The sequence below is a fragment of the Rhea pennata genome, chromosome 1 (genome assembly GCF_028389875.1).
Source record: "Rhea pennata isolate bPtePen1 chromosome 1, bPtePen1.pri, whole genome shotgun sequence".
Taxonomy (NCBI): Eukaryota; Metazoa; Chordata; class Aves; order Rheiformes; family Rheidae; genus Rhea; species Rhea pennata.
In genome coordinates, this window is record NC_084663.1 from 55093211 (window position 1) to 55105104 (window position 11894).

Genomic DNA, 11894 nt, shown 5'->3' on the forward strand with positions numbered 1-11894 from the left:
TAGGAGCTGAAAATTCTGCTGGCCCTAGTATCCAGTATCAAGATTAGATGCCTACAGGACAAGGGAGAGCGTGTGGATGGAAGTGACAGTGTGCAGGCAACAGATTTACTTCTAGGTAGGACATGGAGACTGAGCCTTCCCCCTTAGAGCTGGCTTAGGTCTCAGTCTCAGCCAAAAAAAAAAAAAAAAAAAAAAAAAAAAAAAAAGAATGAGAATTTCTAACCTTAGTTTGTATTAGGAATTGCTCCTAAAGGGTGGTAAATTCCTAGTGTTACATTGAAGGACTGCGAGTTTGTTCCAGTGTTGGTTCAGCTTGTCTTGTGCAACCAACTCACCCCCAAGAGCACTACTGCTGCAGGAAGTATTTTTAATTTGAACTTTATTAGTCCAGCATAACAGTGATAATAAAGAGAAAGAGATACTATATTAGTGTGTAGTGATCTTTGGGGGTCTGTGAGCAGTGAATCACTTCAGTGGGAGGAAGTGATGAGAGAATAGAAGAGGGCAGGTTTTCTTGCAGGCAAAGCCATTTTTTTTTTTTTTTTTTTTTTTTTATGGAAAGCAAGGGTTATTTCCTTTAATGGAAGTTGAGAATGAAAATGAACTGTTTATGCCTCTCACTTTCTATGTATTCTGTCTTGCTCTTTTGTGAGAGTCAGTCTCCTGCTCTGTTTCCTCCTGTAAAAGGAGGTTGTGGCAGAACAGAAGGCATCTGAAATTACCTGCATTGGGCACTTCAGAAATACTGGATAGCATTTATTGGTTTTGGAAGGTAATTGCACAGCCTCTTGCCTCCTTGTCTTGGGGTGTAACCCCAGTGTCCCGAAAGCAATTAATGGACTTGGAAAAAGCTGAAAAACTGTTTAGGAGCAGGAACGTGCCTAGCCAGGCTGAAATGGCAGGCTGCCACTTGCATTGCAGCAGTGGCCTGAGGTTAGAGCCTGCTTCTTGGAGAGGCAGCGAGGGCTTGGTTGCAAGGAGAGGAGGAGTGAGAGGGGGAGGACAGAAACATATCCTCTGCATCAGTGTTCTCCTTCTGATAGTTGCCACCTGGCCTTCCTCTAGCTGTTGAAGCTCCTCATGTGCTTTGGCTTGGTAGAGGTGGCCTTGGGTGGATTAAAATCATCCGAGCTGAAGTGTCCTCACCTCATGTCCTGACCATTACAGCAAAAAACTACTCCCTTTCCACATCTCTGGAAGATGCCAAAACAGGTAAGTACATTTCTGGGTGAAGAAACAACAACAGCAAGAAAACCTGCAGGGAGGCTGGGAAAATTCCTCATTTCTGATGAGCAGTCATGAGGCTTGGCACTGACTGAGCCTTCATCCAGCACTGGCAGCTTCAGTTTTCACATGCACCCCTGGAGACATCTGAACCTCTGGAGGGTGATACTCATAGGGGCACGTATGTGGGGGCTCAGTGGTGGGGAGTGAGCGCGATCCGCTGGCTCTTTGGGCCGCTGTCTGGCAGGATGCGGGCGGGGTGCTCAGTGCTCGGCTGGGGGCTGTGGAGCTGCAGCTCTGGCCGGCCTCCGATCACCTGGAGGCTCTCGGGTGGGGGGGGAGCAGGGTGGTCCTGATGGTGGCCAGGGCAGCGATGGTGGCAGCGGTGGTGGTCACCGCGCTGGCAAGAGGCTCGCCTCTCGCTGTCGGTGTGGCCGTGGGTTTGCCACTGTCCTTGGGGCTGGTGGTGACGGAGCTCGTGCCTGGTGGGAAGGTCAGCTTCTGCAATTGGGGAGGGGGGAAGGGAGGAACAGAAGGGAACAGCAAGAGAAGGTGTTGTGGGTCTGCATTCGGCTCTGGTGACAGAGCCGGGGTCAGGCGCCCTCCCTGTGCGGCCCCCTTGGCCGGCACGGCTGCAGGCAGCGGTCTCGGGGTGCAGGGGACCCTGAGCCCCGAGCAACGCCGCAGCCTCTCTCTGCGCGATGAGAGCCCTGGTGCTCAGCACATCCCCGCGCCTTTGGTTTCTGTGGCCCCCAGCGGCGACAGGAGCGAAGGAGGGAAGTGGGGATGGGGAAGGGCAGGAAGAGAAGGAAGGAGCGGCTGAAAGCGTGGGGCAAAATGGAAAGGGAAAAACACACGGCTGCTCCCCCACCCTGCAGCCCCAGCCAGGGCCCCAGGCAGCCTCTGAGCCTCCCTTGCTCCCCCCCCTTCTGCCCTGCTCCTGTGCCACCTCCAAGGACCCCTCAGGACTGGTGCCAGGGCTTAAAAAGCCATTTTCTGAGCTGAGGTCAAACGGGGCGGTGCCGGCCAGGGGGACCGAACCTCCACGGTGCCAGCGGCCGCCCTCGCAGCGCCCCAGGGGAGCTGGGCATGGGGAAGAGCTTCACCCCCCCACACCTCTCCCCGGCCAATGCAGGACAACTCCAGAGCACCCATAATCTCCGCAGCCTTCAATTTTGCCTGCTTGGTAGCAGCAAACAAACATGCTCTTTCCTGGCCAGGGCTTCCTGCTGTGGTGCCCATAAAGCACCGCGTCCTTGCCGGGCACCCAGCCTCGGCCATGCTCCGGCCCTCACCTGCGCCGCCTCCCCAGCCACGTCCCCACCTTGCGAGGGTGGCGCAAGCCCGGACCGGCTCACCCGCTCGGAAAATACGGCCTCGGAGGAAAAACCCCGAGCTAGCAATGCCCGGCGCTTGAGGAAGGCAGGAGCAGCACGCCTCGCCGGGGCTGCTTGCTGGCGGGTGGCCCGGGAGGGCAGCCCCCCTCGGACCACGACCAGCACCATGGAAGAAAAGGTCCAACCTAAAGGAAACCAGCACTGCTGGCAAGCCATATTCCACCTCCACACACACTAGAGCTCGCCTGGTAACAAATCCCTGCCCTTTCTGGCTCTTTTTGCTCCCATTCCTCAGGACCAGGAGGTGGCCCTTCCCTGGCCTTGCTGCCCTCCACCAGCTCGCATCTGCTTCTTCTACCTCTGGCAAAAACCCTCCTGCGGCTGGTGTTTCCCAGGGCCCATCACAGCTCCCCCGCATGCTGCCCGGTGCCCACCCAAGCAGCACCGTGAGGGTCACCTACCTGCCCTGGGCGCGCTCAGGGTTTGGTTGGTGCTCACAGTGTGCTGTCACCCTTCTCCCAATGAGTTCGGTGCAGGTGCACTGGAGTTTTTTCCCTCCTCTCAGCTCTGGTACAACCCACGAGGCAGCAGAGCCGGTGGCTTCCTCCTACTGTGTGTGGAGTGAAGAAAGGACGCGGATGACCAGGAGAAAGGCAGCGCCACAAGGCTTGGGCACGGCTGCAAGCGCCTGGTTGTTGCTTCGGGGCACCAAATGTGGGCGACCAGCTGGCTGGGACCCCAGAAAACAGAGCTTGGTGAGCTGATGTGGGCAGCGAGCGCCCACGGCGGAGGTCAAATGTCAAAGCTGGTGCCTATGAGCTGCCCATGGCATCGGGCAGGTTGGATGGCAAGACCAGGCCACCAGAAGGCCCCCCCCCCCTCCCCCCCCCCCCCCCCCCCCAGTTCTCCTTTCAAGCTGGCACAACTGGGAGACCGTTCCCTCCCCCTTTGGTGGCTCCTGGGAGGTCTCACCAAGACTGGAAATGCCACTTGCGTGACACGGGCGATAAGAAGCGCTCCCCATCCTTGGCGCCTGTGCTCCTGGGAGCCCGGCTGAGCTGGTGGGGAGGGGGCGCCCAGCTGAAGCGAAGGCTGGGGAGACTCTGGGAGCAAGCAGCTCCTGGCGGGAGGTTCATCCCTCGCAGGCACACCGGGATGGGACTGGCGCTGGCAGGAGGAGCAGCAGGAAAGCGGCGGGTCGGTGCACGTCTGCTGGCTGCACAGGTTGAGCCGTGTCTCCTCCCCCCCAGCCTGGACCGAAACACGGCGCCTGCTCACGCCGTTGCAAAGGAAAGCGCTGGCCGGAGGAGAGGAGGTGGAAAATTCCTCCTGGCTCCCCCGGGGCGCACCGGGCTCCAGGCCTGCCAGGCTCGTTCCCGCTCACTGCCGGGCAGAAGGGAGCAGCCGCCTGGCCAGGGCAGACGCCGAGCGCAGCCCCGGCAGGAGGGTTGTGCCCGCTGGGGCTGCTGCCACCGCGCGTTTCTTGCATCCTTTCAGGCTCTGGTAAGGCCGTTTGGAGCCCCCCCCCCCCCGCCAAGCAGCGTCAGGTGGGTGTTTTTTACCCATCCCCTGCCCTGGGATTAGTGGAGCTAAATCGCCCAGAGGGACTGCGGTGAAGACTGTCCCCGCAGGAGAGTTTGTGCCTCAGCTGCGGGCTGAACAACTGCTGCTGTTCAACTTAAGAACCTGCGGCTTCTTTTCCCTCCCCTCCCAATAGATGAAGGGTTTGATGGGGGGGGGTGGGGGGAAAAATATTAACATTAAATCCTTTGCAGATTTTGCTACTGCCTTTGAAGCAAGCAAATAAACAAAATCAGGAAAACTAGAGATTGCACGTGCAGAAGGGACGGGAGCAGCGGCCCACGGGGCGCGCGGCTGCTCTGCGCGGCGCTTCGGGAGGGCGCGGGCGGCAGCGGCGGCCCTGGCTCCTTTCGCTCAGCCTCGCCGCAGCAGCTGCGATGCTGGATGGATGTTGACTTTGCGCACGGGCCAGTCACAGTTCCTGCAAACTATGCAGCCAGCAAGGGAAAGGCAGGGCGCAGAGAACGGGGACCTCGACTCCCGCGGCCGCTCGCCGGGCCCGCGCTGCTCCGGGGGGCGCAGGTCCCCCCCGCCAGCGTGGGGGGACGCACCCCACGGGTCGCTGCCCAAGGGGCTCATCCCTTCCTCTCCCCCCCCCCCAGCCTCCTCCTCCTCCCCCCTGCTTCTGCTGGCTCCATCCGGCGAGCCGAGCGCTGCCGCTCACAACGGCCCATTCAGCTCCCGCTTCTGCACGGAAAAGCAGAGAGCGGCGCAGCACCGCGGGAGCCCGGCAGCCGCCCGGCAGCGCTCTGCTCTCGCTTTGCCTCCTCCCGGGGATGAGGCGCCCTCCGGCCCCGGGTGAGCGGGAAGGGGAGGGCGGCCGGCATGCGGGTCAAGCCGCTGGGGACCGGTCCGGCGGCGCTCGCCGGAGGACGGCGCACCGTCGAAGGCGTTGCGAGGACGGAGCCGGGGGCAGGCCCGGGGGGGGGCCGTGTCCGCGGTTCCCGACGTCACCCCCGGCCCCGAGTGGGACGGGGAGGGGGGGAGGTTGTTCGCTGCTGCCTCGTCCTGCCCGCCCGGACCCCGGTGGAGCTCGCACGTCCAAACCGCTCCGAACAGCTCAAGGCGACGTTGGCGCCGGCCGAGCGGGGCGCACGCCGCGCTCGGCTTGCGGCCGGCGCCCGGGGAGCCGGGCGGCCGGGGCGCGGGGGACGACGGCCGCAGCGCTGCGAGGCAGCTCTTCTGCAGCCCACGGACCCGCCTGCCGTACGGAGACCGAGCCCTACCTTGTGTTCGTAACATCGCGCTCTTGGGCAGATCAAGCGAATTTTGTGCTGCTGGCGAGGAAGGAAGAGGGGCTCTGCTCCAAGCCCCGTCCCCAGCGCTGACCCTGGCCTCGCGCTGAGCCCCTCCTCGAGCGAGTCCAGGCAACATCTCCTTCTCAGCAATCTTCAAGGTAAAGATAAAACTTTGCCACTAAGTGTTTATTTTCTCTTCCTTCTGCTTTCCTTCTCATTTACAATCCATAAAAACACAGTTCTAGAGCAAGAGGCTTTCAGAGATGCCCCATGGCTCCAAGTAATGATCTGCTTGTCCCTGCACTCGGTACCAGCGGTAGCTGATACTATTTTGGGAGAGCGTGGGAGCCTGGCCCCACTCCGCAGTTCCTGCCCGGTGCCCCTGCAGCGCCCACAGGGCTACGGCTGGCAGAGCCATCCCTGCCTCTTCCCGTCAACAGCCCTTTGCCCTTGAGTTTATCCAGCCCCTTTCGACTCTGCCGACACCAGCTGCCTCCATCACCTCCCGCAACAGTAAAGTCCAGCAATTCCCAGGAGCGTAAAAAGTTTCTTTTGTCTGGTTGAAACTGTGTCCTGCTAGTGCCCCCTAGGATTTGGTGAGCAGCAGATCTGCAGATTTCACTGTTGTCAGGAGGGATCTTTCCAGCTCGTCCTGCTTCATGCCGCATCTCCTCCAGCCATAGGTGACGTCTGCGATGGAGCTTTCCCTGGGTCTCCTTCTGCTTGCAGCTGTGCTTGTGCTGCAGGAAACAGCTGCCAACCGGTGCCCTCCAGCCTGCATCTGCGACAACATCAGGACCCACGTCCTGTGCCTGAACAGGAACCTCACGGGGATACCCAGCACCATCCCACAGGTTGGCTGGTGAAGGCAGGGGTGGGGATGGAGGCATATGCAACCTCTGGAAAGTCACATCATATGCCACCGTGGTCCTTGTCCCAGAGTACTGGCGTACCCAGTGAGCCTCCTCACCTTGTGCTCTGCATTTGGCATGTGCGCGGGAACAGAGGGCATGAGACCAGCCAGGTTCCACCAGGACCGGGCTTGTAAAATGCTGGCAACAAGCACATAATTTGGCTGAACCAAAAAGACAACTCACTGCTTTCCATGCCATGGATCATCACTGCCCTAACTTAACCCTGCTGTTATGAGGTAGATGATGAAATAAGCCTAGGATAGGACAGTGTAGGGACCACACTGATACTTCCATAACGAGCCCAGAGCCAACATGCTAGATCACTTCTGAGCAGGAGATGAAGCGGGGGAGGTTGTGATTTTACCTCTGGAATAAATCCACACTTGTGTTACCTGCAGATCACCAAAAAGCTGGATCTCCAGGGCAACAGCTTCAAGGTCATCCCTGCAGGAGCTTTCCTCAGTACCCCCTACCTCACACACTTAAATCTGCAGCACTGCAAGGTGGAGAGCATTGAGGAAGGAGCTTTCCGGGGACTGGGAAGACTAGTCTACCTCAACCTGGCCTCCAACATTATAGCCTTCATCTACCAGGAGTCTCTGGATGGGCTGTCTTCCCTCCAACAGCTCATCCTGGAGAAGAATCGCATTGAGGAGATCCAGCCGGGTGCTTTCAGCCAACTGGGGTTCCTCAACTTCCTCAACCTTGGCGAGAATGCCCTTGTCTACCTCCCAGACATGGTCTTCCAGGGCCTGCAGGTGATCAAGTGGCTCCGCCTGTCCCATAATGCCCTTCATGTCTTGGGTAATGAGGCCTTTGCTGGCTTGCCCACCCTGAGGAGGCTAAGCCTGGACCACAACGAACTGCAGGCACTGCCCAGTGAGGCTCTGTCAAGGCTGTCTGGGACGACACGGCTCGAGCTGGGCCACAACCCCATCACCTACATCACCGAAGAGGCCATCGACATGGCTTCGTTGAAGCACCTCTTCTTGGACAACGCGGCCCTCCAGGACATTTCACACAAAGCCTTTGTGAAGAGCCCTCAGCTGCACATGCTGGACCTCCGCAACAACCAGCTGCAGGGGCTCCAGCCGCTGGCTGGACCAGCCAGCATAGCAAAAATCAGCTTGGTTGGGAACCCCCTGCTCTGCTCCTGCCACCTGCGCCCCTTTCGGGAGTGGATGAGGGCGGCACGGGTGCACGTGGAGGCAGTGTGTGCTGGCCCCCCTGCACTCTGGGGGCAGCAGCTGGAGTTGCTCAGGCCCCTTGATATGAGGTGTGGAGACCACCTGATAGGGGCACGGCCATCCCCTAGCCCTGTTCCTCCAGCTGGGCAGCCGGAAGAGGCTGCGAGAAGAAAGTGCCCAGAGGGTTGCACCTGCTCCCCAGATTTCCAACATGGTAACTGTGAGAACAGAAACCTCCGGGAGATCCCCCGGGGCTTCCCCAGCAACACCCAGCTCCTTGACCTGCGCCGAAACAACTTTCAGGCCGTGCCACAGGGCTCCTTCCCCGGTTTGAAGGGCCTGGTCTCGCTCCACCTGCAGAGCTGCAAAATTGCCATGCTGCAGCCCGGTGCACTCCAGGGCCTGGAGAAGTTAGTCTACCTCTACCTCTCTGACAACAACCTCTCTGCCTTGGATGCTGCTGCCTTTGATGGTGTTCCACAGCTTGCCTACCTGTACCTCGACCACAACAGCTTCACCCGGGTACCCCGGGGTGCCTTCAGGCTCCTTCCTAGCCTCTTCTCCCTCCACCTGCAGCACAATGCCATCACACAACTGTCCGAGGGCGACCTAGCAGGGGTGAAGAAGCTGCGCTGGCTCTACCTGACGGGCAATGCCATCAGCAACATATCCCCCACAGCCCTGAGTCCCGCCAAGATGTTGGAGAAGCTGCACCTGGATGAAAATCACCTGGGGGAAGTGCCCACGGGGTCTCTCCAGGGCCTGCCTGCCCTCAGTGAGCTGAAGCTGTCCAAGAACCCCATCAAGTCTGTGGGGGTTGGCGCCTTCCTGCCAGTGGCCAGCACACTGCAGCACCTCTACCTGGACAACATGGGCCTGGAGCAGGTGTGCACAAGAGGGGAGACTCCTAGAGAAAGGGGCCAGGTTGCCTCCACAAAGCTGATGAAGTTAGAGATTCCTGTGGGGTCCCATGTCATTCCTTCCTGTGGGATGTTTCTGCCCTCCCTGTAGGATGTTTCTGCCCTGGACATCTCCAAGATGTCACTGTTCACTTTGGGAGATGCGTCACAGTCCAGCCAAGAGGAGATGCTTCTTCGGGCTCACCTGAAAGTTACCTTGGTCCAACACTCAGCTCCTAGGGGCCAATCTCTTCCTCTGCCTGGCCATCTGGGCAGTCATGGGTCCTCCCACATCCCTTGCCACTCTGTCCACAGTTCCCTCATGAAAACGGAGTCCTGCTCATTTCAGTGGACTTGAGATCATCCCCAAAGCCCTTCTGCCCCAGAGGATCCCCTTCCCACTTGCCTGGCCGTGCATCTCCTTCTCTTGTCACCTCTTCTCCAGGACTCTTCACTACTAATATCCTGAATTTCTCCTTCCTTTCAAGAAACTGGTGGTATTGTCACCATCCTCTTAGGGACCAGGCCCCTTTTACATCATCAAGGGATCACTGTAGTGATTCCTAAAATGTGACTGAAACCAGTTAATTAAACCATTTCTTCCTTTCAGGGTATTAAGCCTGTGTACTGCTATTTAAAACAGTTTTTTCATGGGACCTCCAGACCCAGCACAGGCTTTCACAGTCCCCCCCTCCCACCCCAGACTGCAGGGATTAGCAGTGCACGTGCACACATCTGCTCATCTGCTCCAGCAGGAGCTGCCTGTGACTCACCCTTGCTTCATTGCAGATTTCCTCAGGTGCTTTTGCTGGTCTTGGGCCCAAGATCAAAAGTCTCTACCTGGAGAACAACAAAATGAGCCGTATCCCCGACATGCGCAGCTTCACGGGGCTGGAAATCCTCAACCTGCGAGACGTCCCTTTCCACTGCGACTGCCAGCTCCTTCCCCTGCGCAGGTGAGCTTCGGGAGGCGGCAGGGCCCACGGGAAATAGGGAAGGATAACGAAATAAGAAAATAAGGGAAAAAAAAAACCCAAACCCCCCAAAACTTCCCTGGGAGGGTGGTCAGACACTGGCTCAGCAGCCCAAAGCAGCTGTGGGATCTCCATGTTTGGAGATACTCAGAAGTCACCTGGCGAAAGCCCTGAGAAACCTCATCTGGCTTTGAGATGAGCCCTGTGCCGAGGAGGTGCTGGACCGGAGAGCCCCCATTGGTCCCAGCTGGCCAAAAACCTCTCCGTGGTTTTGAATGGGAGTTGTCAGCTCAGGAAGGACAGAAGCTCCGTGCCCTTGTGTTTGCTCTGGGCCGTGCCAGCCACGAGAGCCTTCTGGTGGTCCGCGCGTGGGGCAGACCAAGACGTGCCCTGCATGGGCCACCTGCTCCCTCATTAGCCCTAGGGCCACGGGCCCAGCGCTGACACCCGTCCGCGCTGGCGAGAGGCCGCAGCGCAGCCGGATCCGGACCCAGGCCGCTGCCTCCACGCCTTCCCGTTCCTTTCTCTGATTTCCTGCCACCTCTCCAGGTGGATCGACAAACTCAATCTCCGCGTGGGGGCCACCTGTGGCTCCCCTGCCGAAGCCCAGGGCCAGAAGGTGAAGTTTTCCACCATCTTCCAAACTTGCCCTGGTTGGGGCCGGGACAAGGCCACTGGAGCCCGTCCTGTGAGCAAGCCCAGCAAGCAAAAGAGACTTGGAAAACCACCAACCAGGGGCCTCAAGAAGAGCAAAGCTTAGGAAAAGAGCACAGGAAGCAACGGGGCCGTCCCTGCCGGGAAGCAGTTTGGTGAGAGCAGTTTTCCCAGACTCGTCTCCGCTGCAGCCACCCAGATATTGTGCAGGGTGCAAAGGAGAGAGCCTGGCACGACTGGACCGATGCCGATTTGTCCTGACCAAGGATCTGGGACCCAGGTCTTGGTCGTGCAGGACTAAGACAGAGGCGCAATAACCTGGCAGGAAGTAGGTCAGAAGCTTTAGTAGTGTTTGCAACGCGCTTCATCTAGTGACTCAAACTGAATCAGACAAAACAAGATAATTATTTTCACAAGGCTTCTCCGTCCACACAGGTCAGGTCTAATATCCAACTGGTTTTTTTGGGGGGGGTTGTTTTTTTTTTTTCCTTTGCCTTTGTAGGGCAAGCGTAATCTGCAGCAGGTTTTTCTTTAAATTGTTTTTAGGGATATTGATGTTTGTGCTTTAGCAGCTTCAGAAAACATCAAAGAGCCCCGAGGAGGACTGCAGAAGGCACTGCCATAATATCCTGCGCTGGCCCGAAACTTTAAAATAATCACCAGAGAAAACGTTTTCTGAATTCCCAGAAGCTATTAAGGATTAAAAGAAAAGCAGGTATAAAACTTCCTGGTTTTCTGCAAGACGGGATTAGTTGTTTCCACATCCTGTTCCTAAGCGATGTGCCCAACCTAATCCCCGTAGCACTCCCCCCCAGGGCTGCCAGGTTTGCATTTCCCCTTCCTCAGGGGGAAGGCAAGAGTCTCCCTCCCCCCCCTTTTTTTTTTAAGTCAAAATTCAGCACTTTGTTCCCCCCCGGGAAGACCTCGAAGGTAAATGCTTACAGACGTCGAACGAGCGGTGCAGAGAGCAGCCCAGGAAAGGCTGAAGTCCTTGGGCAGGTCTCGTGCCCCGAAGGCAACTGTCCTTATCACAGGTGTGGGGAAAGGCGAAATCCCGGGGGGAAGGAAAGAGAGGAACACCCTAAGGCGCCCGCTGCAGGCTGGTTACTCGGCCCGCGGAGCCGGCGAGCGGGCGCAGGCAGCCGTCTCGGGCCAAACCAGGCACAAATACCGCACGGAGGTATTTTTGGAAGGAGAGACGATGCTCTCTATCTGCTAGGGGGAAAGGCAATATAAGAGTTTATATAGATTTATATAAAATTCATTTATACAGTTTACTTTTTCCTAACGTAACAGAATATAAAAGTGCATATAAAAGGATATATATAAAATTCTACATGGAAGTATTTTCCTTTCCCTTTTTTTTATTCACTTCTCTACACTAACTTCTAGAAGAACTTGCAACCAGAAATACGTGTCCTTCGGGACGCGGTGCTGTTATTTATTGTTTAGCTTCAGGAATTTGCCATCGCTCCCGTTGGAGAAGCCGCTTCCCTGCGCTGACCGCTCCTTGGCTGTCTGCCACCTCCGGCTTCGCGTCCCAAACCCCACGGCCCCTGCCAGCCCCCTTCGGAGCGCCCCGAGGCCCACGGCAGCGCAGGGACGAGCCCTCGGCTGGTGCTTCCCCTGGAGCCGGCTCGACCAAACAACCCTCGAGCTTCCCCGGGCCGCCCACGTCGCCGCTCCTCTGCGCGACGCATCCCTCGAGCGTGCAGGGCGGCCTCGCAGCCCGTTGAAACGCCGCCACCGCCCCCTCGTCCAACCCGCTCTGGTCCCCAGCGCCGCTTCGGTCCCCACCTCGGGGCGGCCTCTTCTGCACCCGCAGCCCCCTCCTCGCATCACCCCGCGGCACGGTACCTCGCACAGCCAGCACCCAGCGGGGCCGC

The 11894-nt window shown here is 58.2% G+C and overlaps 1 protein-coding gene across 1 annotated transcript; it reads left to right on the forward strand.

Annotated features, from left to right (window-relative positions):
• The first annotated feature begins 6075 nt into the window (after window positions 1-6075).
• CHADL (chondroadherin like) lies at window positions 6076-10117 on the forward strand. The gene is made up of 4 exons (XM_062568835.1): window positions 6076-6234; window positions 6693-8366; window positions 9170-9336; window positions 9904-10117. Exons 1-4 carry the CDS (start codon window positions 6076-6078, stop codon window positions 10112-10114), a joined length of 2211 nt encoding a protein of 736 aa, XP_062424819.1. The 3' UTR covers window positions 10115-10117.
• The last annotated feature ends 1777 nt before the right edge of the window (window positions 10118-11894 follow it).

What these genes read in the sequence shown, in the direction of transcription:
- CHADL (XM_062568835.1), top strand. Translation starts at nt 6,076, where the DNA reads ATGGAGCTTTCCCTGGGTCTCCTTCTGCTTGCAGCTGTGCTTGTGCTG. An exon ending in TACCCAGCACCATCCCACAG is followed by an intron (nt 6,235 to 6,692) that starts GTTGGCTGGTGA and finishes TGTTACCTGCAG; the next exon opens with ATCACCAAAAAGCTGGATCT. An exon ending in CAGCTCCTTCCCCTGCGCAG is followed by an intron (nt 9,337 to 9,903) that starts GTGAGCTTCGGG and finishes CCACCTCTCCAG; the next exon opens with GTGGATCGACAAACTCAATC.